At 57.5% G+C, this 26,594-nt stretch overlaps 1 protein-coding gene across 6 annotated transcripts in view; it reads left to right on the top strand.

Moving 5' to 3' along the window:
* Positions 1 to 25,565, top strand: part of STARD8 (StAR related lipid transfer domain containing 8) — a 50,888-nt gene extending 25,323 nt beyond the window's left edge. For 4 of the 6 annotated variants that reach the window (XM_071442239.1, XM_071442243.1, XM_071442240.1 and 1 more), the window contains 13 exons: positions 15,639 to 15,710; positions 16,943 to 17,024; positions 17,977 to 18,040; positions 18,304 to 19,670; positions 20,294 to 20,467; positions 20,937 to 21,096; positions 21,342 to 21,540; positions 21,650 to 21,860; positions 22,011 to 22,125; positions 22,422 to 22,637; positions 22,852 to 23,069; positions 23,664 to 23,840; positions 23,951 to 25,565. In XM_071442239.1, the coding sequence (XP_071298340.1) occupies positions 15,639 to 15,710; positions 16,943 to 17,024; positions 17,977 to 18,040; positions 18,304 to 19,670; positions 20,294 to 20,467; positions 20,937 to 21,096; positions 21,342 to 21,540; positions 21,650 to 21,860; positions 22,011 to 22,125; positions 22,422 to 22,637; positions 22,852 to 23,069; positions 23,664 to 23,840; positions 23,951 to 24,068 (3,173 nt within the window). In that variant the 3' untranslated portion in view covers positions 24,069 to 25,565. Of the gene's footprint in view, positions 1 to 7,116; positions 7,322 to 13,966; positions 14,137 to 15,638; positions 15,711 to 16,942; positions 17,025 to 17,976; positions 18,041 to 18,303; positions 19,671 to 20,293; positions 20,468 to 20,936; positions 21,097 to 21,341; positions 21,541 to 21,649; positions 21,861 to 22,010; positions 22,126 to 22,421; positions 22,638 to 22,851; positions 23,070 to 23,663; positions 23,841 to 23,950 lie in introns of those variants that run through there. The other 2 variants (XM_071442244.1, XM_071442241.1) reach the window with 2 other exon arrangements.
* The last annotated feature ends 1,029 nt before the right edge of the window (positions 25,566 to 26,594 follow it).

Genomic DNA, 26,594 nt, shown 5'->3' with positions numbered 1-26,594 from the left:
CCGAGCCCTGGCTGCTCTCTGGACAGACATTTGCTTCCCAGCCAAGTGGCAGCTGACCCCATGCTTCCCTTTCCCACGCCTGGCCTCACACCTCCACAGCTTTTCCAGCTCTGCTGAGAAATTCCCAACCCCAGCAGGCATGGAGGCGTTCTGCAGCAGCAGCTGAGCTGGATCAAACCACTCTGGGCCTGAGAGCACCAAGTGCCTGCTTATTCAGGGACGTTCAGGGGGCTGGTGACACAGGGAGTGCTTTGGCTGTGCCCTTGGCCTTGCTTTGGTGTCCTCTGCTGTACAGAGGGAATGGAATCACCCTCTCTGTGGCTGTGACCTGTGAGTACACGGGAACACTGCCAGATCCTGGCACTGAGCTTATTTATTGTTTTATTTATTGTGCTGCCCCGTGCTGGAGGGCCCAGGAGAGCGAGCTCTCTGCTCTCCCCTCAGGGCTGTTGGCTTTGCTCTCTCCTTGACTGACTGCTGGAGGCAGCTGCTTCTCCACCTCCTGGATTTCCTGTATTTCTTCTCTTTTTGCTTTCTTGTGCCTTGTGTCAGGAGGTTGGTGTGAAGGCAGCGTTTGTGCTTCCTAAGCCTCCACGTGCGTCCCTGCTGGGCTGGAGCAGCTGCAGTGCAGGGCTGGGGGGGCTGCAGGGGCCCGGGTACCCCATCCCTGCCCTCCACAGCAGGCTCAGGAGCCACATTTCCATCTGCTGGAGATCCCAGCACAGCCCACTCAGGGCCCTTGTGGAAAGGGTCTGGCTGGGGAGGGGGGCACAGGTGCAGCCCCCTGGTGCAGTGCAGGACCTCCAGCAATGCCAACAGCTGGGCAAGTTCTGCCCAGTGCCTCTGGGAATGGAGCCAGAGCTTTTGTGAAGTCAAGAGTGGTCCCCAGCTATTCCTTTCGGGAATCCCGTGCTTTCCTTGCCAGGTAGAGTTTGTGTTTGGATTCTGGGTTTTGTGGCATTTTTTCCAGGACCTGGCGATGCCACAGATAGGCTCTTCTCACATCACCAATGCAGACTCCAGACACCTTGAGATTCCCTGAGGCACACAGGGAACATTTGCAGCAGGGACTGAAAGGGTTAAAGCTGCTTTGCAATGTGATTTAAAAAAAAAAAAAAAAAAAGCCATTTCCTTCTTGTCCAGAGACAGTTTATTTTCTGGGCATTCTTCGGGACGCAGGGAGGTGCCTTTTCTTTAAGGCATTTCCTGTAAGCAAATTTATATTTGGCCTGGGGAGGGTGGGGAGAGGAGGTGGGTGCTGGGGAGGGTCTGCAGCCGAGCCGGGTGACCTCAGCTTTGGCTCCTTGTCCCCAATTGTGGAGGTGGCAGCTGCGGGAGGCGCTGGCTGGGCTGGCTGTCACAGCAGGGTGAGAGCAGGGTCCTGCAGGTCCCTCCTGTCACAGCAGGGTGAGGAGCAGGATCCTGTGGGGTCCCTCCTGTCACAGCAGGGTGAGAGCAGGGTCCTGTGGGGTCCCTCCTGTCACAGCAGGGTCCTGTGGGGTCCCTGGTGCCACAGCAGGGTCCTTTGGGGTCTCTCCTGTCACAGCAGGGTGAGGAGCAGGGTCCTGCAGGGTCCCCTGTGCCCCGGCAGTGCTGCTGTGTGTCACTGTGCTGAGGCTGAGCTGGCACCCACGAGGCTGCTTTCAGGCCATCCCTTCCATTATCTTTAAGATGATGAAGATAAGAGCTGCTGAATCCCTGTTATCCTGTGCTTGGTGTGGCTGTCTTCCCTCCCCCAGGATGGCTTTGATTGCCACTGAAAAAGTCCAAGAAGCCAAGGTGGAAATGCAGCAGATCATCAGCATTCACTGTGCCCCTGGGGTGGGTAGTGCAGATTTAACTCTTTCCCCGAGGATATTTGATCAGATCCTGGGCCAGGGGCTGCAGCCAGACCCTGATGCCCCAGGCTGGGCTCCCCCAGGCTCCAGCTGCCCCCTGATGTTCCCTGTGCCAATTTTCTTCTGCCCCATTTTGTTTTCTTTTTATTACTGTGATTTCCTAACATCGGAAGAGGCGAGTTATGAAACTGGAGTTATCCAAACACGTCTTGTTTGAAGATAGCGTTTCATGCAGCAGATGCAGCTTCCTGCCCTGTAAATGGCTCCCATTGTTTTGCCTTGGCTCCCGGCCCCGCAGCGCTGGGGTGTCGCTCTGCTCCAGCAGCCACAGGAGTGGTGGTCCCAGGGCTGGACTGGGAGCACTGGTGCTCTGTAGGCAGCCTCTGAAAGCACCTGGGGCTGCCCCAGGTTAAGGGCAGGGAGCTGGCAGAGTGCTGGTTTGGTTGGCTGCAAACATCACCTGCAAACTGGGGTTGTTGTGTGCTGGGCCAGGCACAGAGGTGGCACTGATGGATGGTGTGTGCATGGCAGGAGGCAGCAAAGAGGGGGTAAATGAAAGAGGTGGTGCTGGTTGGTGTGGTGAGGACACTTCCCAGCACAAAAGAAGCAGCACACATTTTTAATTTTTTTTTTTTTTTTTTTTTTTTTTTTTTTTTTTTTTTTTTTTAGTGTTTAAATGCAAAGAGAGGGTTCAGAGGTGACCCTCAGGTGCTGCTGAGGCACTGGGAAGAAATTCTTCCCTGTGAGGGTGTGGAGGCCCTGGCACAGGTTGCCCAGAGAAGCTGTGGCTGCCCCAACCATGGAAGTGTCCAAGGCCAGGTTGAATGAGGTTTGGAGTAACCTGGTCTGGTGGAAGGTGTCCCTGCCTATGGCAGGGGTTGGAACTGGATGAGCTGAAAACTCCCTTCCAAACTAAACCATCCTTTAGTCAATGATTCTGTGATCCCTGTGGCTCTCTGTGACTGAAGCATGGTAACAGTCAGATTTGCTGGTGAGCTGCAGTTTTGTGCCCCGTGTTCCCCCTGGGCACTGCCAGCCTGACCTTGGGTGAGTGTCCTGCAGCTCCAGCCAGCTCTGGCTACTGCAGGATCCCAGGCACAGGGAGGTGCAGCAGGAGCAGGCTGGGGCCTGGTGAGTTTTGGGTGGATGTCCTTCCCCACCGGCAGAGCCGCTTTGAGAGGAGCTGGGTGTGCCCAAAGCTCTTCCTCTCACTGAGGAAGCCTGGTGGGGATCACGCTGTCCCCGGAGCTCAGGCACGGCTGCTGTGCTGCAGCCACACTGTGAGGGTGCCTCTCTTCTCCTGCTCTCCACAGCCTTCCCACCTGCTCGAGCAGCAGGGATTGTTTTTGAATTATTTTTTTGTTTCTGTGAACACTGTTAGGGGCTGGGGAGCTGCAGCTGTTGGCTCATTAATGAGGTTCTCTGCAGAACCGTGGCAGGAAGCAGTGCTGGACCCTTGGCTGAGCTCGTAGGTTGACGCTTTTCCTTCCTGCCCTTCTCAGCAAAGCAAAGTCACTTCGTGGCCGCCCCCACCTCAGCCCCTGCTCCCTCCCTGCTTTGGGTGTCAGTTTTTGCTTTGAGGGTTGGGCTGGGGTCCCCCAGGCAGGGTTCTGAGTCTTGTGTCTCTGTTTCTTTGGCCACAGCAGTTGGAGAAGACAGAGATAGCAAGGTCAGGAGTCTTAATGATTGGTGTTTGATAAGGTTCACTGATATTTTATCAGTGGTCTCTGAGGACAGAAGGAAACTGTGAGTTAAGAACATCTGTCTTGGCAGGGCCACATCCCCCTGAGTGCTCAGTGCTGGCTGGGAATGGAACTGAAATCCTCAGAGATCCCATTCTCTCCTTGCTGCCAGCACCCACAGAGATCTTGGCTGTTCCTGGGCTGTTCTCTGGCTGTTCTGGCAGAGCCACTCACCTGCCCAGCTGCTTCACCTGGGATTTACCTGCTCTCATGCTGCTCCTTGAGCAGGGACTGAGCCGTGAAGGGCTCCTGGCAGCATGGAGGATGTTTGTGTAAGACTGGGTTCCATGGATTATTGAGCATTTGTGTTTTTTAGCCAGGCTCCTCAGCTCATCGTGGCACAGAGTGATGCAGTGGTGGCTTTGTCAGTGCTTCCCTGTTTTTCCAGCACTGCCCCCCTTCAGCTCATCTCCAGCTCTGCTGAGCTCCTGGGTGGGGATGGGCACAGGGTGTTCTGTGGAAGGGGCAGGAGATGCCACATCCCACCTGTCTCTCTGGGAATGCTCTGGAGACTGAGGAGAGCAAAGACAGCTCCTACAGCCCTGCTGGTGCTCTCAGGCTGCAGGGGCCTTGTGCCACCCCACAGTGCTGTGGGCAGGTGGGGATGGATGAAGCACTGGCTGAGCAGCTGGCAGGAAGAGCAGCGCGTCCTTGCGAGCGGTGGTCACGGCCCAGTGTCACCTGTCACATGCCAGGCAGGGCACTGGAGCGTGGCTGGCCTTGTGTGCATGGCTGTGGCTCAGTCAGGCAGTGCTGGGTGAGCAGCCACACGTCCAGGCACTGGGATTTTGCACAAATCAAGGCACCAGCTGTCTTGGATGGGGCTGGGGGCAGGTGCTGCTCGTCCCCAAAGATGCTCAGGTGTGCTGGGGCTTCGGGTCCTTTCTGAAAACTCGCAATTGAGTCAAAAATTAGTCATAAAATTAGATGGATAAAGTTCTAGAAGGGTTTTGAGCTGATTGATTGACCACAAACATGTCAGCCAGCAGGACTGGGGGAGAGCTTTGCTCAGCTAAAGGCTTCCTCAGAAACACCAGTGGGGCAACTGCTGCACACTGCTGGGACTGGAAAGGAACATTTGCTTGGGGAAAGACAAGCATTTTAGAGTGTTGCTCTGAAAGACACAGCCCTGACTGCTGGGGATGGCTCCCCTGCCATGCACAGCTGCTGTGGTGGGGGTTTGGCTGGGGAGGCTTCTCCCTGTGTGAAAGCAGTGGCTATTCCAGAACGACTGTCTTGAGACCAAAGTGTTCTTTATATCATCCCTGGGAAGCTCTGAACAGGCTGGAGCATTTGCCAGCCCTGGCATCAGCCCACCATCAGGAGGGGACCTGTCACCCACGAGCAGCCCCATCCTCACCATGCCCAGCTGTGAGCACCAGCGAGGCCGTTGTGCAGTCAGGCCCAGACAAAAAACCCCAAGTGGGCCTTGCTGTGACAAATCTTTTCCTTACAGAGGGGCTTTCACATGGAAGGGAAGCTGGAACAAACATGCCCGTTCCTGCCAAAGGCGCTGCTCTGCCAGTAACTCGCCTCTGCTTCCTACTGCAAGTGGTTGATGTGTGGAATTGGGGCTTCCTGCTGCCTGTTGACCCCTGGGCTTCTCCTTCTCCTGACCCCAGGAGCTGTTCCTCTGCTCCTGACCCTGCTGTTGGCAGCCACCGCTCCGGCTCCGGTGTGCTCGGCGTCATAACTTCCCGTGAGCCGGAATGGCTGTGCCAGGGTGTGAGCTCCTGTGCCTGGAAATCCCTCAGAAGGCTGGGAAGTGCTTGGTTAATTAACCAAATGGAAGAAGAGTTGTTTGAACCATGTCTGGGAAGTGTTCCTCCTGACTTACAGCAAAGATCTTGGATTTGGGATTGTCTTTTAGCCACGGAGCAGCCCAGATCCCTTTGTGCATCCTGGGATCCTTCCCGATCCATGGCTCTCCTCTGTGTCCCACAAGGCTTTGTTTGCCTTGGCTCCTCAGAAATGCTGTTTTTTACATAGAGGGCCCTGTTTTAGTCTATGCCTGGGTGCAGGGTGGGCTTGGCTGTGGGAAGGGGCACAGGCAGACCTGTGCTGGATTCTCTGGTGGGAGGCAGATGGATGGGACCATGTAAGCTGACTCTGCCATTCCCATGATTGGTCTTCCATTGGGATTCAGCATCTTGCCTGTCAGACCAGTGTAAGAGTCTCTAATATTGCTTGAGGCCAGGTTTTTCATCCTGTTTTATAATATTCCCTGACATTCCCCACATTCCTGGCAAGGAGACTTCTGTATTTTTTTGAAATGTTCCTTCGTCTCTTTGGAAAACTGTGACATCCTTTAAGACTTCTTCAAAATGCCATTGTCCTGCTGTCCTGGAACCTCCTGCTAGCACCATAAAGAATGTGCAGCCTTGAGTTTCAACTCCAGCCCCAACATCATCTCCTTCCAGAAAGGGGGACAAAGAAAGAGGTGTAGACCATGTGCCCCTGTTTGACTGAGGGACCTCCCTAAACCTGATGTCCCTGCTGTGTTTCCACTCCTGTCTGCAGGTTTCACTGCCCCCCATGTTTTTGGGATGATATTGGGCCTGTCACCTGAGTTTCCATCATTGTCACAGCCTGTCTGGGTCTGCAGGGTCTGACCTGCCAGGTGTGAGCTGAGGGTGGGTGGGATGTTTCCCAGTGCTGTATTCCTGGATAGGGATGAGAGACCTATGGTGTTTCTCACTGGGAATCAGAAGCAAGTGGAGATGATGTTTAGCTCATTCTGGAATGATTTGTGCCCAAAGCTCTGGTTTGGGAAGTGCAGGCACAGGGAACGTGGTTTGCATTGCAGAGACTAATCCTGTGTCAGCCACAGCTTGTTGTTTGGACTGTGCTGACCCCTCTGCTGTGGGCTGAGAGGTGAGCAGACTCCTGCTGCATGGAGAAGAAACATTCCCAGGGCAGGTGGGGCATACTGGGCTCAGAACAAACTGGAATTTTGTAGGGAATTGGGTGATTTAGTCTGGATATCTCACGTTGCAAAGAACTCAAGAACTGCTGTTCTTGTCCCTGAACCATCTTTTTGAGCTTTTCCCCCCTCTTTAATATCTTGAGGTACTGGGAAATTTATGGTGATCCAGCTTTGGCTGTCACTTTTCCCGTCCCTGGCACACAGAACCTGCTGGCAGCTCCTGCTGTCCTGCTCCGAGAGGAGCCCCCGCTGCGGCTCACAGCCTGCGCTTTGATGATGATGAGGGTGGTCAGTGTGATCACGAGGGGGGGGTTTTGGGGTGTCCATCCCTCTCCTCCATCCCGGTGTCCTGCCAGACAGGACAGACTCCCCACGGGCCCCTCTCCCAGCGCCTGCAGCCGGCACCATGCGGGACGCTTCGCCCTTAACCCTTTATTTCTCGGGTTGCCACGGGAAGCTGCGGCTCACCTGGCGGCCCCGGGGTGCCGAGCTGGGCAGGCCGGGTCCGTGCTGGGCTGGGCAGGGCGGCGGGGCTGGGAGCGGTACCGGATGGAGCCCTCCCGGCGCTCCCACCCCCGCCGTGGCGCTCAGCCCTGCGGGGCCGGGATGTCCTGTTCGCCGGGGACGCTCGGCACGGCTCGGCTCGGCTCGGCACAGCCCTGCAGCTCTGCCATGGAAGGTCTCTTGCCGCCGCTGGACGGTGCTGGGTGGCCGAGGAGGGCGTGAAGGAGGCTGGGGGGTCATGCTGGTATTTTTTTCTGCGTTTAATCCACGGGTTCCAATGAACAAAGCCGGGATTAACAGCTCCTGCCATGGTGAGTCTGCTCGTGTCCCGGCTCTGTGTTTGGATTCGGAGGCTCCAGCCAGCAAACGCTCTCGGGGGAGGTGGGAAAGGCTCTAAAATGACCTTTTTTTCTTGTTAGAGATTTCTTGGAAGCAGCGTTTCCTGTGCAGCAGGGCGCTTTGCTCCGGCTTTCACACAGCGGGGGCGAGCGCAGGGTTCAGAGGTGACGCTTGTGTTGTTGTTAAAATTGCTGGGGAGGGCTTTTTTTTTTTTTTAATCTTTTCTCGAAAACCAGAATTTCCTTCACCATTTTTGCCGTGCCCGGAGCGGGGATGTGCAGGAGCCCTGTGCCCTGCTGGGACCGGGGATGAGCGGGGCGGTGGCGGTGACAGAGCACGGGCTGGCCCCAGTCACACCGCCAGAGCTTCTGCTTCCCTGCTCTGCTCCCCACTGGAGCTGCAGCCCCGGCAATATTTGGGTTTATTTCTGCCAGAGCCAGCCAAGCCGGTGCGAGTGCTGCGGGCCAGCTCCTCCTGATCTCCGGTTGTTTCCTGAGCCAAAATCCTTTCTGTGAGCCCGAACCCCCCTGGCCCTGGCAGGTATGGCCAGGGGTGCGATGGTGCTGGTGCCAGCCATGCTCTGGGATGTGGCATCCCCTGCTGACACCAATTCACTGATTTAAAAGAAGTTTCAGAAGAAGGAATGAGGAAAGAGCGGAGTTTGGAGCTGTGGGGTGGAGGTGGAAATACCCCAAGTGCTGCCCGTGGGTGTGGGGTGCAGCAGAAGGGGCTCCTGATGGGAGAGACCTGTGAGCTGGTGGCAGTCCTTCCCTGGGCACACACAGACCTGTGAGCTGGTGGCAGTCCTTCCCTGGCACACAGACCTGTGAGCTGGTGGCAGTCCTTCCCCTGGGCACACACAGACCTGTGAGCTGGTGGCAGTCCTTCCCCTGGGCACACACAGACCTGTGAGCTGGTGGCAGTCCTTCCCTGGGCACACAGACCTGTGAGCTGGTGGCAGTCCTCCCCCTGGCACACAGACCTGTGTTCCCCTGAGAAATGTCCCTTGGCTGCATTTTTGGAGTTTGAGTTATGCCTTCATGTGCCTGGAGGGATCCCTGCATGGACAGGGGTTCTAAGCCTGCACCCCGTGGGCTGAGGGGGACCTTGTGCTCGGCTGCACATCCAGGACTCCTTGGGGTTAAACTCCTGAATTTTGCAGATCTTTCTGGTGTGGGATGGGATTTCAGGAGCACATGCAGGCACCTGTACTTCCCCTGGGCAGCAGGGATCAGTTGATAAACCAAAGCTGGGTCTGGTGGGGAAGGAGGAAGGATCATGTGCTGAGCTGGGAAATACTTGATTTGGGGTTATTTTTGTATTGCAAAAGAGGAGAGAGCCCTAAAGTAACCATTCATGCCTCTGCTGGGAATTCACTGCTTGTTCCTTCTTGCAAGGGCTTGTGCCCATGCTAGGGCTGCGGCAGTGGCCATGGCTGGGTGTGACAGCCATGGTTTGGGCTCCCTGTCCCTGGGGACAGGTAGGGCTCCCACCAAAGCTGCTGGAGCCTGAGCATTCTTCAGCCAGCAGCGGGGTGGGTTTGTGATTCTGTACAACATGGAAAAAGCTGCAGCAAGACCACAAGGGAATTCTGCTCCGTGGGTTCCTCTGGTAACACACGTGTTTATGCTAAATAAATGCATAAAAGTAGGAGGGCATTCCCTCGTGTATTAAGGAAATAACTGTTCTTCAGTGCCTGGATTTAGCAGCAGGAGCTGGAGGTTGTTTCTCGGCGTGGGAAGCAGGAGAGCAGCTGCAGCAGGTCACATCCATGGGAGATAGCAATGCTCCAATGGGTGATTGGAGCTGAGAGCTCCCTGCAGAGCCAGAGCTGCTGCTGGTTCTGTTTTTTTTAGCAGAACTGTTGGTGTTTTCCTTTGGCTTGGCCTTCCTTGGCCTTTGGTGGTGGCTGGTGTTGGGTCTTGTGCAGTACTCCGGACGCTGACCTCAGTCCATGCTGGGTTTAACGCTCTTCCAGGTGGGGAAAACTGAAAAACTGGAAAACTTTTGCTGTTGTCCATGTAAAGAAAAGTGAGATGTGATAGCTCCTCATCGGGAGGTGCAGCCTGGCTGGTACCTGTGGCGGGTGATGGATGTCAAAGCTCTGGCACCGCTGGCTGCCCTCGGAGTGACGGCGTCCGTTTGTCCAAACAAAGTGCGTGTGAGGTCCATGGGATGGCCAGCAGGAAAACGGTGCAGTTTTAGAAAGGGTGGACTACAGGATGGGCAAGACAGATTGATTTTCTTCAGCATCCGAGTAGCTGTTCTCATCTGGCTCCTTGTGGATGCCTCATGGCTGTTCTAGGCCAGGTTGGACAGGGCTTAGAGCAACCTGGGGTTGTAGAAGGTGTCCCTGCCCATGGCAGAGGGCCAGAATGAGATCATCACCAAGGTCCCTTCCAACCCAAACTATTCTGGGATTCTCTTCTGGATTTTTCTTTCTGGCTTCAGCAAACACCAAAGAGAAGGAAGAAACTTCACCCCAAGCCTGGATCCAACAGAGGTGACTGGTGGCTGTGCTGGCACTGATAGACCTTCTGCACAGGGTGGGCTGGAGCCAGAGATCCTCTCTGCTCTGAGCTTGCTTTGCCTTTTCAGAGATGGAACCCCAGGTTCCCTCCATGCTGGGCTTGCCCTCAGACATGGTGGGGCTGCTGCTGTGTGCTCCCAGCACAGTGGGACAGTCCTGCCCTCTCTGTTGTTCCTCTGGGGTCAGAGCAGCTGCAGAAATGCAGGTGGGAGAGGCAAGGATGGATCAGGGTCCTCACCTTCCTGGCCCTTTGTTTCTGTTCCTCTCTTTTTCCATCCCTTGCTCCCCCCAGACATCTGCTCTGCAGCTGCAGCCTGAGCAGTGGGACGTGCAGCCCCGAGCTGCCGCAGAGCTCCTGCTCCCGAGTGCTCTGGAGTTGCTGGGAGGAGGTGTAGGCTCAAGGTTCTGTAGGCTCAAGGGGCTACAAGACTCTGAGAAGCTGCCTGGAGGAGCAGGAATCTGTAATGTGCTGTAGGACACTCCCATAGCCATCACAGCAGTGCCAGGGGACACTGACTTGGTCTCTGCCACCCCACCGTGTCCTGCTGCCAGCGTCCATCGGATGGCATGTCCCAGAGCACTCAGTCCTTCTGGTGCATCCCGTGTTCAGCCCTGCCCTGTGGAGTCTGTGAAGATGTTTTGGTGTGAAGAAGGGACTTGGCTTAGTGGTGTCCTTGGCAGTGCTGGACTCAATGATCTGAAAGCTTTCCCAGCTTAAACCATTCCATGACTCCATAATCCTAGCGTCATTTCTTGTGGCTGGTATGTCTGCTTCAGCGCTTCATTCTCATCCTTACTGAAGACAGCACTGGCTGCAAACCTGAATTTAGGTTGTTCTGGGTGTTGTTTGAGGAAGCAGAGGTGTTCTCTGAGCAGGTTGGGCCCCTCTCCCAGGTGCCTCCTTTCGTGTGGACGGGTGCTGCAGCGTCGCCTCGGTTTCCTGGTGCCCGCACTCCTGCGTGGTGCAGCACAAAGCTCTGCACGCCGTAGGCGTGAAGGGCTGCTGGGGTTTTAGAACAGAACAAACCAGACCCGAGGCTGCTGTTGGGTTCGTTTGAGGGGAGGAAATAGAGCTACCACATTCAGCTGATAAGGGTGGTTACACACAGCCCTGGAGCCCAGCGGAGGGATGAGTGGGCACAGATAAGGTGGGGGGAGCTCTGGGGGGCTCTGATGGTGCTGCTGGGGCACGCTGTGCCCACCCTGCAGGGATTATGATCCAGATCTGATCCAGACACCCAACAGCCACAATCTCCCTGCCCTGTGGTGGTCAGAGGGGTTCCTGTGTGTGTTGTACCAGCCAGTACTTGCAGACACCATCCAGCAATTCCCCTGCAACCTCTAGGATCATTTTTACCCCTGGATGTCCCTCGTGTTTGTGTTCCCAGCATCTGTCTGGGACAGGAGTGGGGTGGCAGAGGGCTCTGCTGCCATCCCCTCCTGCCAGGTGCCATCCCCAGGGAGCAATGCCCTTGGAGCAGACATTTCAGGGCTGGAGGTGAAGGAGGCATTTGAGCAATTCCTGATTGGTGACATAGCAAGGAGCAGTTCCCAAAGCTTGTGGGACCCATTTACTGTGTGAAGGTTAATTATGGAAACGCGCCGTGTCTGGGAGGACATCCAAGAGCATTCCTCATTCCTGTCCATGTGCCCTGTCCATGTCTGTGCTGGCAGCTCCAGAATCTCTGCCCTCTGCTGAGTGGAGCTGGCAGCTGGAAGCAGGAGGTGCCCGTGGCTGTGTGGAGCTCTGTGTGCCCCCTGCCCCGAGAGCCCAGCTGGGTGGGCAGTGAGTTCCAGCTGTGCCCAGTGCTGGGAGGGCACTCTGGGGGCTTCCTCCAAACCCCCCTGGGAGGGTCTGGGGTTGGCCCTTGGCTGCTGTGGGAGAGATGCCCTGCTCAGGAAGGCAGCTCTGATTTCTGCAGGCAGAGTCAGTCCCTCTTGTCCCTTTGGCATGAGTAGGATACACCTTTTCCATGGGACACCTGCTTCAGCTCCTCACGTTCTCAAGCAGTGAAGGCACATCCCCCTGGTTCAGGAGAGGAGTTGGGACTTTCTGTCATTCCTATAAAAAGCAGGCAAGAAACTTCTGCTTATAGCTGGGAAGGAAAGTCCCTGTCGTAGGCAGTTTTACTTTCAGGCAGGATGGAAAGAAATCACACCAACATGAAAGGAAAAAGAGCAATTTTCTCCCCTTGGTGCTGGGGCTGAAGCTTCCCCCGCAGTGCCAGGCAGCTGCTTCCAGCTTTCCATGAGGTAACATGTGAGCAATTTTGTGGTGGGGTTTTCTCCTCACACGCTAATTGGCTGTGTGGGACATTTTATGGGGATTTGGAACCTTGCTGTGGGAAGCTGAGAGCCTGGCCTGGGACTTCTTGTCAGTTTTGATTGTTAAAGTGAAAGTGCAGAGCTGGGGTTCTGGGAAGTGGCTTTCCTGCCTGTAATTCTGCTGGCCTCCAGTGTTCCAGGTTGCTTATTTTAGAGCTTTTATAGAATGTCCTGGGCTTTTCCCTTTTTTCCCTGGTTCACGCCTGTTCCAGAGTGGGTGGATGGAGCACCAAAAGCACTTGAGAGAGAAATATCAGGCTCCAGACACTCACAGCCAGAAGCCATTCCTGCTGGAGTCACCAGTGGTTGCCCCAGGGAAATGCCACAGTGGGGTCACTGCAAGAAGGAGATTGGGGAACTTCGTCTTTTTTTCTCCACTTCAGTGTCGGTTTTCATCCTTTTCTTCTGGAACAATGGGAACATCTTCTCTTCCTTCATTTTTGATTTCCACCCCTTCCTGGGGGTGTTGGGAGGTCAGGCTGGGGGGGCTGGACCCACTCAGGGCATTTCTGACGGACCATGGTGGCCCTGGGGTTACAGGCTCTGCCCCTTGCTGGGTGCATGGGACAGCTACTGTGGAAACCTTTTCCTTGGGAAACACCATCCAGCCTCAGCAGCTGCTGGACAAGGGCAGAGGCTTTGCTGGGGGAGGATTCTCGGGTGGCTCACAGGATTGTGCACCACTGGGAGCTTTTTCCACTGAAGGTGTTGGTGCTGGTTCCCCCATGGGGTTTTCCAGGCATTTCCTGAGGGCTCATCTCCCATGGAGCGCTTCCTCTGGAGCATGAGACATAATGGGGCTGCTGGTCTGCCTTCCCTGCCTGCAGTCAGGAAGCTGGTGGGATTTATCCCTTCTTTGTCAGGGATGCATGGACTCTGCCTGTACCCTCTGCCTGCTCCTCCTGCTATACAACTGGAGTGGGATGATTTCTGCACCATTTAAACCACAGATCTCAAAGATATTGTGTTGCTATAAGCTCGTGGAAATTGTTTTCTGACCAGTGGAGGCAAGGAGACCTCCTTTGTGCCCTGCTGAGGGTGGGTGGTGTGTTTTATGAGCCTGCATTGGACATCAGGGAATCCTGGCATCTGGGGGTGTTGGGGACCCATCTCTGCCACTGCTGCCTGGGGCTCAGGCTGAGCAGGGTGGAGGCTGGAGGGTCTCTGGGCAGCAATCCCTGGGCTCAGGGTGGATTCCCAGTGGAGGCTGCAGCCAGGGATGTGTGCTGTGCTCAGGTCCCATCACCCTGCCCAGCAGTGAGGCTCCTGAGAGGTGACAGGGAGGGCTGGGAACCCGGCTGGAATGGGTGACCCTGTGCCCAGCGTCCCACGGCAGGAGTGTTTGCCTGCCCGGCCTTTCCTGCACTTCCCTGGGAAAGCACGTCCATGGGAAGGGCGGGAAGAGGAGGAAGCTGGCTGCTGGCTCCCTCTGGGACAGGACACTTGGAAACCTTTTCTGTGACAGCACTTTGTACATCAGCAGGGCTCAGCCTGGGCTGGTCAAACATCCCCCTGCTCTAGGGGGCTTCTCCCTGTTGGAAGGGCTCTGGGGGGATGCAGGACTTGCCAGAGCAGGCAGAGCCTGGGAGCTGGCTGCTGGAGAGGAGAGGAGAGGAGGGGTGGAGGAGGTTTAGGGCCCTGGCCCCCCGCCAGCCCTGCGTGGGGAGGCGGCGGAGGGAAGGAAATGTCGTGCTCTGACTCCGCATTTCCACCCCGTGATGGGAGGCTGAGCCCAGTCCTGCACAGAGAGAGCATCCTGCTGCAGCCCTGGGCTCGGGCTGGGGTCACACTGGGTGTCCCCAGGCTCTGGTGTGGCCCTGGCCATGCTCTGGTACCAGCTGAGCCCTGCTGCAGGCCGGAGTAAGCTCAGCCACGGCCCTGCTCCTGCTGTCCTCCGCCAGACCCATCCCTGGGGCAGCATCCATGGCACAGGTGGGACATTGCTGGTTTTGCTCGTGGCTTGGGGCACATGGAGCTGCAGTTGCTGGCTGGGATTGGCCCCGTGGAATTCCCACTGGGAGCAGAGTCGGGCAGGAGTGGGAACTGGCAGGTCCCTTGGCAGGGGCTGTGGGAAGTGGCTGTCCCTGGGTCCTGCCCACTCCAGGAATGTGGGAGGGATCTGCTTCCAGAGCTGGCATGGCCAGAGAGCATTCCCAGGGACCACCAGTCTTGGTGTCCTCCTGCTGGACAGAGGCAGCCATGGGGTGCTCTCCTCGTGGGGTGTTGGGTTCTTTGGGAGGGATGTGGTGCTCCACATGGACCAGCTGACCCAGGATAGCTCCGGGGTTGAGTTCTCCACTGGGATTGCTGGGTCAGAGCCCTGTTGGGGGCAGGAGGGGTCATCCCTGGGTTTTGGCAGGACTCAGGTCATGGTTAATGACAGCTGTGTGGTTTGGACCTGGATCCAGATGCTCATTCCAAAACTTCTTCCCAAAACTTGGCAAGTATTTGAGTCCAGGGCTTTGGCTTAGTCCTGTCCTGAACTGAGCTGCTTATTTGGAGCTTTTTTTTTTTTTTTTTTTTTTTGCTTCTGTAAGTTTGGAATTGGGAATGCAAACTGTAGCCAGAGCTTTGGGCTGAGGCAGTGAGTGGATGGGGATGGAATCAGGGTATTCCAGTGCTGGGTGGGTCTGGCCTCAGCCCACTGAGTGCTTCCAGCAGGGACAGATCAGACCCTGAGGCTGCCAAGGCATTTTCTACCCCTGAGGTCAGATGTTGTCACCCTCAGCAGCAGAAATGTCATCGGGCCAATGGGTGCTGACACTTGGCAATGCCTTGCTGTGGCTGCAGGAACTCTGGGCTGTTTTCCCTCAGTTTCTCTAAACTGGAGGAATTTCCCAGGAAATACTGCTGGCTGCTGAATGGGCTCATCTGGGCGAGGGCTGATCCCTGTGTGAGGGGTGGGAGCCAGCTGGGCGAGGGGTGAGAACCCCACCAGGGACTTGGTGCTGACTGGGATGAACACCAGCTTGAAAGGAGAGGTGGGGAAGGCTGGGTGGTGGGAAGGAGGTGGGGAGGAAGAGCTCCTTTGGCAGCTTTGCTCAGGGATGTTTGCAGAAGTGATCAGCACTGAGCTTTGACAAGCTCTGAACTGATGATTACAAAGAAAGATCTTCCTCTCCTGCCTGGCCAAGAACTGTGTTTGGTTTGGAGGGCTCAGAAACAAAACGTTTCATCAGAAGGTTAAAACTGCATCTTGTGGCCCTGTCATTCAGGTGGCATCACTGTCACCTCCTGCTCTTTGCCCAGTGCTGGCAGAGAGCTGCAGCTGAGCTCTGTCTGCCCAGGACCCCTGGCTCTGCAGCCATGCATCTCCTCTGCTCTGTGCACATGGAACACGGGCTTGGGGTCAGGGCTCTGGGGGTGTGGGCTGTGTTCTCAGGGCGTTGCTGCTGCTGGCAGGATGCTCAGGCTGGTTCTTTGCTTTCTTACAGAAATTGAAGCCAAGAAAGCGTGTGACTGGCTGCGGGCAGCGGGGTTCCCCCAGTATGCCCAGCTCTACGAAGGTGAGAGCTGCCTCCTGCCCTGACCCTGCTCTGTACCTGCCCAGAGCCTCCATCCCATCCAGATTCCAAGGGGGGCTGCAGGGACAGCGCCCACAGCTCCAGGGAGAGGAGGGGACAGAAGGGATTGCTCACTGATTATATGATTGTTACACTTGGAGCCCTTGGCCACGGCCTGGAGAACCAGCCAGTTAACTTCCCTGCATTCCTGAACTTTTCCCCTTCAGGCAGGGCTCTGAGGAATCCTGGGGCGGCTGCTTTGGCCAAGGGCAGCCAAGCTTTGGAGAGCCATCAGCTCTCAAGTGATTCAGGGAGTGTTTGCCGTGGGTGGGAGCGTAGGGGCAGCCAGTGTAGGTAATGTGGAGAGCGAGCATGTTCTCCCTCCTTCCATCCCTCCCCACTCCCACAAGCCCTGCCCTGCTCCAGCCTGTCCTGAGCGCTCAGCCTGGATCACACCATGTTCCTACTCCCAGCTCCTGTGCCAGGCGCCCGGGGCGGTGGCAGGGTGGCTGTGGTGGTGGCTCACACAGCTCAGCTGGGTGTGTTTGGAAGCCCCGGGGGGATGCTGGTCCGGGCGCTGCGAGCAGCGGCGGCCCCGTCCTGCCGGACAATAGCGGGAAGCGCGGCTCGGGCGGCCGCAGCCGGGGCCATTGTTCGGCCGGGCACTTCCCCCGCCCCCTGCAGCACATCCCCGGTGATGGCTTCATGAGCAGCCCGTTTGCTGCCAGGGCCTATTTTGGGGGGCAGGCCACACGTGTTCCTGCCGGGATACCCAGCCCCAGGTGCTGGCCCCAGACAGTGCTCACAGCTGGGCAGTGAGGAGCGGTGCTGGTGCTGCAGTCTTTGAATCAACCAACCCTTCTCCAGCCTCTGGCCACAGAACTTCCCACATCCTCCAAGTGTTTCCCTCTGTTTCCCTTCCCGTGGTGATCACACTCCATGGCTTCATGGACAGATGGATTGAGACCCTTGGGGCTGAAGGTCCAGCTCCCACATGCACGATCCCAGCAGAGCTGTCCGTGCTCAGGGATGAGCAGGGAACTGATTGGAGACCCTTGGGCACCTTATCACCCTCACCTGGGAAGAGCTGTGCCCAGGGACCCTGGGCATGCCCCACCTCCAGGTCATCTCCAGCCACTTCGGCCTTTCCTCCTCTTCCCATGCCCACTGCTGCCCTTTGTCCCTGACGGAGCAGCTGGCTTGGGATCTGCCACTGATGTCACTTCCTTCCCCAGAGTCGTCATTCCCTCTTGACATCAGTGCTGTGAAGAAGGACCACAGCTTCCTGGACCAGGATTCCCTCAAATCCCTGTGCAGGTAACCCTCTCTTGCCCCCTGTCACATGGAATCAGCAGGGGGATGTGGCACAGACAAGGACAGCGGCCCAGGATGATGGGGTGGTGGGCTCAGGGGGTGCCTGATGTGGAGGTGGGCTTAGTAGGGTGCCTGCCTTGATCTTGGCTGGGCCTGCTCCAGCACTGTCACTCCCTCTGCAGCGAGAACTCAGTTGTTCAGATCAGGGAACATTGCTGGTGTTGGAAACCAACATTGTTGGTTTCCACCTGGGCACGGTGCTGCTTCAGCTGCAGGTTTGGGAGCTGTGCAGGGCTGGAGTGCAGGGAGCAGCGTGGGGGGGACTCAGAGCGAGCCAGAGCTGGCACCCACAGCAGGGCACTGACCCATGGTCAGCCTGGATGGGCCGTGTGTCACTCGGTGCTGTGACTCAGCCCTGCCTTGCCTCTCGGACAGGTCATCACAGCCATGTCCCTGTGCTGGCTCCATGCTGTCCCTCCCACCCAGAACAGAGAGGAGGCAGGAACAGGGTCTGTTTCCTATTTGTTTCCCAGCAGAGAGGCTGCTGTGCTGGGCAGGAGGGGATCCCTGTGCCATTTCCTGGGTGCAGTGAGGCAGGAGGTGATGGGAGGTCTCTGCCTGTCCCTCCCTCTCTGAGCTTTCAGGTCCTTTAGTCATTCCCTGTCTGGGGCACAGGAGCTTCTGAGGTGATTTTGCTTTAGTAGCCTGGAGCAGACCACCCCTGCCCACTTGCCACAGCAGCTGGCATGGGCATTGCCTGGCCTGGGCTACCATCTGCTGGCATCGTCCCCTTGTTAGTCAGGTGTCCCTCTGACTGTGGACTCGAAGCAGCAGGTGACAGGCACAGCCAAGGCTCTAAGGCAGGAAAGTCAAAAGAAGCCAAAGCCATCCCTGTGACAGCAGCAGGGCTGGGGCAAGGGCTGGGGCCAGGGTAAAGCCACTCTGTTTCTTGCAGGAGGCTGATGACCCTGAACACCTGTGCCTCCATGAAGCTGGATGTTCACTTTCAGCGTAAACAGGTAAGTCCTGCATGCTCGAGGCTGGTGAGGGGCTGAGGGGTGCAGGGGATCATGTGCTCGATGTGGGGCAGTGTCCTGGTGAGCTCTGGGACTGTCCTGGGCACAGAGTGGCTTCTGGAGGCCAAAGGGGTCCTGGTTTAGGGGGTGACCATGCTGCTCTCCTCCCCACCTGGGGCCATGCTGGTGCCCCTCTGAGATGGGGGATATGCTGACCCCCAATGGCTCCAACCGATTGATCATCCTCTTTTCTCAACTGCCCACAGAATGAAGACTCTGAGGAGGAAGTCAACTTTGCCATCAGCAGCCGGTGGTCCTACCAGAGGGACAGCAAAAGGTGGTCACGGGTGGGGTCCGCCGATGTCGTGTCCCAGGGCTCGGAGGCCCTGAGCTGCACCATGCGCCCGGTGTCCAGCCGGGAGAGCGTCCTCACAGACCTCAGCACCAACCCCGAGGCCACGTCCCTGCACAGCACGGGCAGTGTGGGCAGCGTGGGTGGCACGGGTGGCACGCTGGGCACTGCAGCTGTGCCATCCCAGCCCCTGTCCCCCCTCCGTGCCGCTGCCACCGCCTCCAGCTGCAGCCAGAGCGAGGGCTCTGCTCCGGAGCAGCCCCCGGGCCAGGGAGAGGCCTCTAAGGAGAAGCTGAAGAAGCGACGGTCTCGAAGCTTCCTGAAGAGGATCGAGTCCCTTCGGAGGAAGGACAAGGAGAAGCCCAGCCCAGACAGGAGGGTGGCTCCGCACAGCAGCGCCACTCTCCCGCCAGGATGGGGCTCTCTGAAGGATGATGGGGACCTTGCAGCCACCAGGACCAACGCCTCTAAAAGAGGGACACCTGCCCCTTTCCACAGCAAAAAACACTTCTTCTCGGTATCATACAGGACTAACCGCCTGCTCGGCCCCGGGGGCACCAAGGGCAGCTCTGACCCCAAACGCGGTGGAGTTTATTTGGAGGATTACGACACAGACACAGCCCCTGCCGCCGGCGGTGCTTGGGCTGCTGCCGAGTGCCCGCGCCGGGCTCGCCATGGCGATTGCCTGGTCTATATCCCCTGTGACCACAAGCCCGGCACCTTCCCCAAATCCCTGTCCATCGAGAGCTTGTGTCCCCTGGCCGGCAGCTCCCTGCCGCACTGGGGCGCCGGGAGCGCTGCTGTGGGGCTGGGCGGGGGCGGCAGCAGCAGCAGCGTGGAGGGCTCGTCCTCCCCGAGGGGCTTCGCCCGCCGGCGCCGCGGCTCCTGCAGCTCCCTGGGCAGCCGCGTCAGCGTCTACGACAACGTGCCGGACTTCGGCAGCAGCGAGGATTTCTGCAAGGACGGGGAGGTCAGCTTCAAGAACCTCGACGACATCCTGCATGATGTCGGGGTGCTGCAGAAGAAGGTGGAGCTCTGGTGTAAAGCCGTCTCCCCTGGCCTCGATGGAGAGGAAGGGGGCGACGAAGAGGAGGATGAGGAGGAGTCGGACTCGGGAGGGGAACCCTCCAACCTGCATTTTGAAGAACAGTCCATGTCGGATGTCGGCACCTCTGCCAGTGACTTTGATAGCACTGGGAACTCCCTCAACGAGGCTGAAGAGATCGAGACGCGGGAGCGCCGGGATTCGGGGGTAGGAGCATCCCTCACGAGACCCTGCAGGTACCACAGAATCCCGAGGTGGTTTGGGTGGGAAGGGACCATAGAGACCATCTCGTTCTGCCCCTCTGCAATGGGCAGGGACACTTTCCACTAGACCGTATTGCTCCAAACCCTGTCCAACCTGGCCGTGAACACTCCCAGGGTCGGGGCTGCTGCAGCAGGGAGGGGTGCACAGCCCGTGGGTCTGGGGAGCAGCGGCCGATCCCGTCCTCGGCGGCTGGATGATCGCCGGGAGGCAGGAGCGGGAGGCGAGGGGAGCGCAGCCGGAGCCGCACGGTGCGGGCAGCGCAGCGCGGGGCGCGGGTGCGCTCTGGTGGCCGCAGGACACCGCTGCCACCGCTGCCAGCACTTCAGCACTGCCACCGCTGCCGGCCCTGTCTGCCTGCACAGACCCGCGATTAAAAGGTTTTTCATTAATTAATAACGAGTGTAAACGCAGCGGGTACGTGCCTCCCCTGTGCCAGTATTCCCTGGGGCTCTCCCCAGCAGAGCTATGGCTGCTGCCGAGCTCTCTGGCTTTGCTCACCCAGTTTGGCTGTGCTGGAGGGTGGTGTGGCAGTAACCATGAAGGAGTGGAGAGCAGTGGGGGTTTCCTCAGCTGGGAATGTCCCTTGTGTCCCCAGAAAGCTGCGTTGGCACAGCTTCCAGAACTCACACCGGCCCAGCCTGAACTCGGCCTCGCTGGAGATCAACCGCCAGTCATCGGCCCAGCTCAACCTGCTCCAGAAGTGCTCCCTGCTCCGGCTCACGGCCATCATGGAGAAGTACTCTGTGCCCCACAAGCAGGCCTGGACGTGGTGAGCTGGGGCGAGGGGGACCAGGATGGGGCCCATGGGCTGCAGCTCATGCTGTGTCCCCAGCCTGGGGCAGCTTCAGGGTGTGGAGGGGGAAAAGCTAAACCAAGGGCTGTCTGCTCTGGCAAGTGCGAGCCAGAGCTGAGCCCCAGGCTCCTGGCATCGCCCTGGCTTCCAGAGGGGCTCCTGGCATCATCTGCTAATGTGGGGGCTGCAGGTGTTGATGGGGCATTAAAAGTGCTGCAGCAACATAAGAGAGTAGGACAGTGGTTTCTTTACATAGCCAAGTATCAAAATTATTTTAGCTTAATAAAAGGTGCTGCCATTCCTGATGGGAAGCTGCCTTGCTTGTATTCCAAATACTGCAGAAATGTGTTTTTGTGTGTGTGTTCCCAGGATCCTGCTCCCTCTGTGAGGGGAGGTGCTGAGGGCAGTGATCATTGCACTGATGTCTCTCTGTCCCACTCTGCAGGACTGTCCCCAAGTTCATGAAGCGGAGTAAAGTCCCTGACTACAGGGACAAGATGGTTTTTGGTGTGCCACCCATCGTCAACGTGCAGCGGACGGGGCAGCCCCTGCCCCAGAGCATCCAGCAGGCCATGCGCTACTTGCGCAGCCAGTGCCTGGACCAGGTGAGGCTGTGGCTGCTGGGATTTGGGGGAAAAAACAGCTTTAGGGGTCCTTTGTTCACCTCTTGTGGTGTGTGCTGAGGCAGGAGGGTGGGATTGGCCATGGGAACCCAGCAACATCCCCGTGGCCATCCCTCACTCAGCGTCTCCTCTGAGTTCAGGATGATCCCTTTGGGGAGGGAGTCTTTGCCTGTCCCACAGGTGCCCAGCCAGGCCAGTGCCCGCTGATCCCCGCTCTGCTCTGGCAGGTTGGCATTTTCCGCAAGTCCGGGGTGAAGTCCCGGATCCAGGCGCTCCGGCACATGAACGAGACCAGCCCTGACCACGTGGACTACTCGGGGCAGTCAGCGTACGACGTGGCCGACCTGCTGAAGCAATACTTCCGCGACCTGCCCGAGCCCATCTTCACCAGCAAGCTGACCGACACCTTCCTGCAGATCTACCAGTGTAAGGGCCAGGCTGGGGGCACCTCGGGGAGGAGGGGTCCCTCTGTTTGGATGCAGGGGATGGGTGGTGGCCGTGGGGACGCCCCGCTGACGCCGCCCCGTGCCCGCAGTCGTGTCCAAGGAGCAGCGGCTGCAGGCGGTGCAGGCCGCCATCATCCTCATGCCGGACGAGAACAGGGAGGTGCTGCAGACCCTGCTCTACTTCCTGAGCGACATCGCCTCGGCTGAGGAGAACCAGATGACAGCTGGGAACCTGGCTGTGTGCCTGGCCCCCTCCATCTTCCACCTCAATGTGTCCAAGAAGGAAAGCACATCGCCCAGGTAAGGGCTGGCTGAGCCCCAGCTGCCCAGTGCTCCTTCCCTGCCTGCCGTGGGAGGGGGAATGGTGAGACACAGGGGGGCTCTTGGCTCTGCTCTGTGACACAAATGAGGGGGTGCCCGCTGGTGCCAGCACTACCTGATCCCCCACAGGGCCATACACAAGAGGGGCACCATGGGGAAGCCGGACCAGAAGGATCTCAATGAGAACATGGCTGCCACGCAGGGGCTCTCCCACATGATCAGCGACTGCAAGAAGCTCTTCCAGGTGGGTGGCAATGGGGTCCCAGCCCAGCGCTGCCCGTGGGAGATGTGACCTTGCTGGCAGGTGCTTGTCCTAGAGCAAGCTGAGGGCATCCTTCCCTCAGTGGGACAGCAGCCACCAGCCATTCGCCCTGAAGCCAAGCCCAGCTATGTCCTGGGCAGGAGGTGATGCAGGCTGTATGTCCATCCTCCCCACTCCCTGGGGAATGAGTTATGGTTCTCTGTGTGTCCAGAACCACTCACAAAGTCCCCACAAGATCTCGCTGCCTCACTGAACATCTGTGTGCTTTCGACTTGCAGGTCTCCCATGACATCTTGCTGCAGCTGAGCAGCTCCTATATGGCTGCAGATGCTTATCCCCACCCCCTGGCTGACTTGGTGTGCCAGGGGGAGAGCAAGGATTTACACTCCTACTTTGAGCAGAGTGTCCAGAACCTGCTCAAAGAGTCGTCAGAGAAATTCAAAGGATGGCTGAGCACGCCGGGGCCCCTGAACACGGAGCTGTCTTGCAAAAAGGTAAATTTTTGTGGAGGGGCTTGAGAACATATATAGGGAAATGTGTATGGGGTGACCTCTCCAGCAGCCACAGCAGGTCCCACCCCATCCCTCACTAGCCAGCAGATGGGACTGTGGTGCTCTATGGCAGTGGGAGCCATCAGTGAAGCTGCTCAGGGGTTAGCACTGGGGGTCCTGTGGGACAGTCTGTGTGACCCTCCCCTCATCCCCTCAGGTTGGGGACGGGAACCCTCTGCGCCTGTGGAAGGTCTCCACGGATGTCGAGGCCCCTCCTGCCACGGTGCTGCACCGGCTGCTGCGGGAGCGTCACCTGTGGGACGAGGACCTGCTGCAGAGCAGGGTGGTGGAGGCTCTGGACAAGGACATGGAGGTGTACCACTACGTGACAGACAGCATGGCCCCACACCCGCGCAGGGACTGCATGGTGCTCCGGTGAGGGGGCTTGGGCTCACTGGGGCACATCCCCTCTGTTGTACTGCACCAAACAGTTTATTTAGTTGTTGTTTGCACTGAGTGGTCCTTATATTGCACTGAATAGTTGATGTTATATCACATGGTTTGTTCTTCCCCCATCACATGGTCTTTCTCTCACCCACCCCAGTACCTCCTGGGGGTCTCTTCCTGGGTTACCCCTCCCCTCACCATTCCTGACTGGTATCCCACTGGTTGTGGTCCTCCTCCTCCTCTGCCCTTCATTTCCCCTCGGTATAAAAGTCTCCCACCATCAGGCCACGCCCTCTTTCTCACCTGGGGAGTCACCAGAGCCTGAGGTGTCTCCTAGCAAGTCAACAAACAGAGGACATCCATCCCCACGTGGAAAAGAGCGCTTTCAATCTTTTCCTTTTGTCTATGTAAGACCGTGTGGGCTGGGGTCAATAGCTAGCCAGAGTGGACCCAAACAGCCCATTCAGACATGGTCCTACACCCCTCTGCTCCAGCCCCATCTCCTCCTCCTTTCCTGGGCTCTGTGGGGTCCCCACTGTGTGATCCTGCGGCGGGCGGGCAGTGACGGCTGCTGTGTCGCAGGCGCTGGCGCACGGACCTGCCGCGGGGAGCCTGCCTGCTCAGCTCCCTCTCGGTGGAGCACGACAAGGTGCCCGTGGAGGGAGGTGTCAAGGCCATCGTGCTGACGTCCCAGTACCTCATCGAGCCCGGCGCCATGGGCCGCTCCCGGGTCACCCACATCTGCAGGGCTGACCTCAGGTAACGGGACTCTCCGGGGAGGGTGTGGAGCAGGATGTGCTGCTCCATGGTACTGCCAGGGCCTCTCCTGCCCACTCACCCCCTCTTGCCTCTTCTCTTCTCTTCTCCAGGGGTCGATCTCCTGAGTGGTATAACAGGGTCTTTGGCCACCTCTGTGCCATGGAGCTGGTGAGGATCCGAGACTCTTTCCCAGCCCTGAGTCCCGTCGGCCCCGAGACAAAGATTTGAGGCACCAGGAAGAAGCTCTGTCCTTTCAGACGTGGACTTGCCATTGGATCCGGACTGGGGCTCTCAGCGGGAAGCACGGTGTGGTGCAGTGCCTGTGAAGGGAGACAGAGGCACATATTTGTAAACACCCTTTCACCCCGGGCTGGGCAGTCCCGTGCCACAGCCGAGGGGCTGCGGGGCAGGGTGGCCACAGAGGAAAAGCCGTGGCGTCCCACAGGAGAAGTGGGGGAGCAGAGGGAAGGAGTGGCCATGGGGTGACCCCTGAATGCAGCCTGTGGCAGGAGCTGGGGCCCCCACACAAGCCAGGAGCAACAGCAGGGCTGAAGGAGCGTGGAGTGAGGCGGGAGGAGCGAGCGGGGAAAGCGGGGCCGTGTCCGCAGGTCGCAGTGCAGGGGTGGGAAGTGGAGGGTGGGCAGTGAGGGGGGGACTGTGTGTGTGGTGTCACCCGGTGGGGACAGCCAGGGAGTCACTGTGTGGTACTGGAAGAGGCTGCTGTTCTAGGAGGAGAGAGCTGCCTATAGATACATGGGTGCCAGCCCCTGTCGAGGGGCAGATGGAACCTGTTGCAGCATTGGTGCTGAATGCATGGAAGAAGCAGCCCTGTACTCCTGTGCCTTGCTCTTCCTTGGCTAAAAGCCCTCTCTCTGCACTGGGTGTCACTGAGAGGAGGGGTGGATAGACCATGTTCCAAGCCAAGGCCATCCTCAACCAGCTGACCTGTTATTTGCATGGGGCAGGACACTGCTGGAGCCCTGGAGCAGCTGTGCCTGGCTGGGAAGGGGCAATGCCTGGAAAGAGGCATCGAAGAGGGGAGAGACTCCCCAGACCAGCTCCCCCTTTGTGCTGCCCTCAGTGTTGAGGGCCATACCTGGAGAGGGAGGAGGGATGGCAGGAGGGGGAGTTGTTTGGGATTCACCCCTCTTTGGGCAGCTACACATGGCCCATGCCCACCTACTCCCTGCACAGACATCCGTTCCCCTTTCCACCCCTTCCTTCCCTTCATGAAGAAACTGTTCACTGGAGCTGTCAGCACCCAGGAGATGACCTGGTTTCTCCATTCAGGCAGGGACCCAAATTCCCAGACGTCGTTCCAACTGGAAGGCAACACGACCCATGAGCTGGGGACCCCCAGTGGCAGTTTGGCCATAACTGTCTGTCTTTTGGCAAAAAGAAAAGCACAAGTCAGCCTCTAGTCTGTGTTTTTATATATATGTATTTTATATATATATATAAAAATACAACTAACATGTGGGGGAGTGAATTTTCTCCTGATATTTTTTTAAAGTGTTTCTTTTTTTTAATCTATAAATACTTGTACAGGTGGAATATTAATATATAACTCTGGTGTCAGAGCTCAGATCAGGTGATGCTCACTTACAGCTGGTATTTTGTATTTAAGGGACTTTTGTTTTGTATTATATGAAAGTGCAGCAGTTGTTTGACTTGGATTGGGGCTGCTCTTCCCATCCATGCAATTAATAAAGTACTAACAAGGTCTGCTGGCTGATGAGGAAACCTCCATGTTCAGGGCTTCTCCAGCACTGGAGCAGCCCCGTGCTGAGCAATGTGTGGCCTTGGGGCAGCCCCTGCATGGGTGAAGAGACTCAAACCCGGCATTTTCCACATCCAGCTGTGCTCCAGGGCCTTGACAGGGTTTGGGGCTCTCCTGGCATTGCCAGCTGCAGCAGGGAGAGCCCTCGAGGAGGAAGATGAGCATCCAGCAGCAGTGCTGCTGATGAAGAAGAATCACATTGTGCTGTTGAATTCCCTGGAGCAGACACCTCTGGCTGCTGTTCTGGAGTACTGATGGGAATGGCGTGGAACATGCTGGAGTAGATGAAGATGATGGTGATGAAGGCTGCAAGATTAAAGCCTGGAGAGGAAGGAATCCCTCTCTGAGCTTGGGATTGGCAGCAGCAGGACTGCTCTGGCTTTTAGCACTAATGGGCAGGAGTATTGGGGCAGCCCTGGCTCATCCCAGATCCACCCAAGGCCAGGGCTCCAGCACTGGGATGGAGAGGGTTCCCTCCCCACCCTGGGATGGAGGCCAAGCTGGCATCTCTTCTTCCAGGGTCCCAGCAGGCTGGCAGCACACCACAGAGCCACCCAGGCACCCACTGCTGGAGGGGTGAGCTCACAGGGACCCCCACTCCCACAGGGACCCCTGTCCTGCCTCCCATCGTCCCCATCCCCGGGTCCCAAGTCCCCAGCACATTGAATGAAGAGGTTCCCCACCCTCTGCACGATGCTGTGCTGGGTGCAAACACTGAATAACACCCCAAAGCTCCCCAAAGCTGGCTGGAGCCATCCCAGGGCTCTTGGGCTTACCCCAGCCATGCTCCCAAGTCCAACTCCCCTCACCACCATCAGCTGATCAGTCCAAAACTGCTTTCCTCCAACGCCTGCTTTGCAGACACTAACATGCAAAATCAATTTCTTCCTGAAATCCTCCAAGTTTCATTAACAGAGATTTATGTTTTCTCCATGCACATTATTACAGATTAATCTTTTCAAACCTTATAAAAG

This window comes from Agelaius tricolor, unplaced genomic scaffold (genome assembly GCF_023055355.1).
Source record: "Agelaius tricolor isolate 1412-34295 unplaced genomic scaffold, bAgeTri1.0.p SCAF_17, whole genome shotgun sequence".
Classification (NCBI taxonomy): Eukaryota; Metazoa; Chordata; class Aves; order Passeriformes; family Icteridae; genus Agelaius; species Agelaius tricolor.
This window is presented reverse-complemented; position numbering and strand designations above follow the sequence as displayed.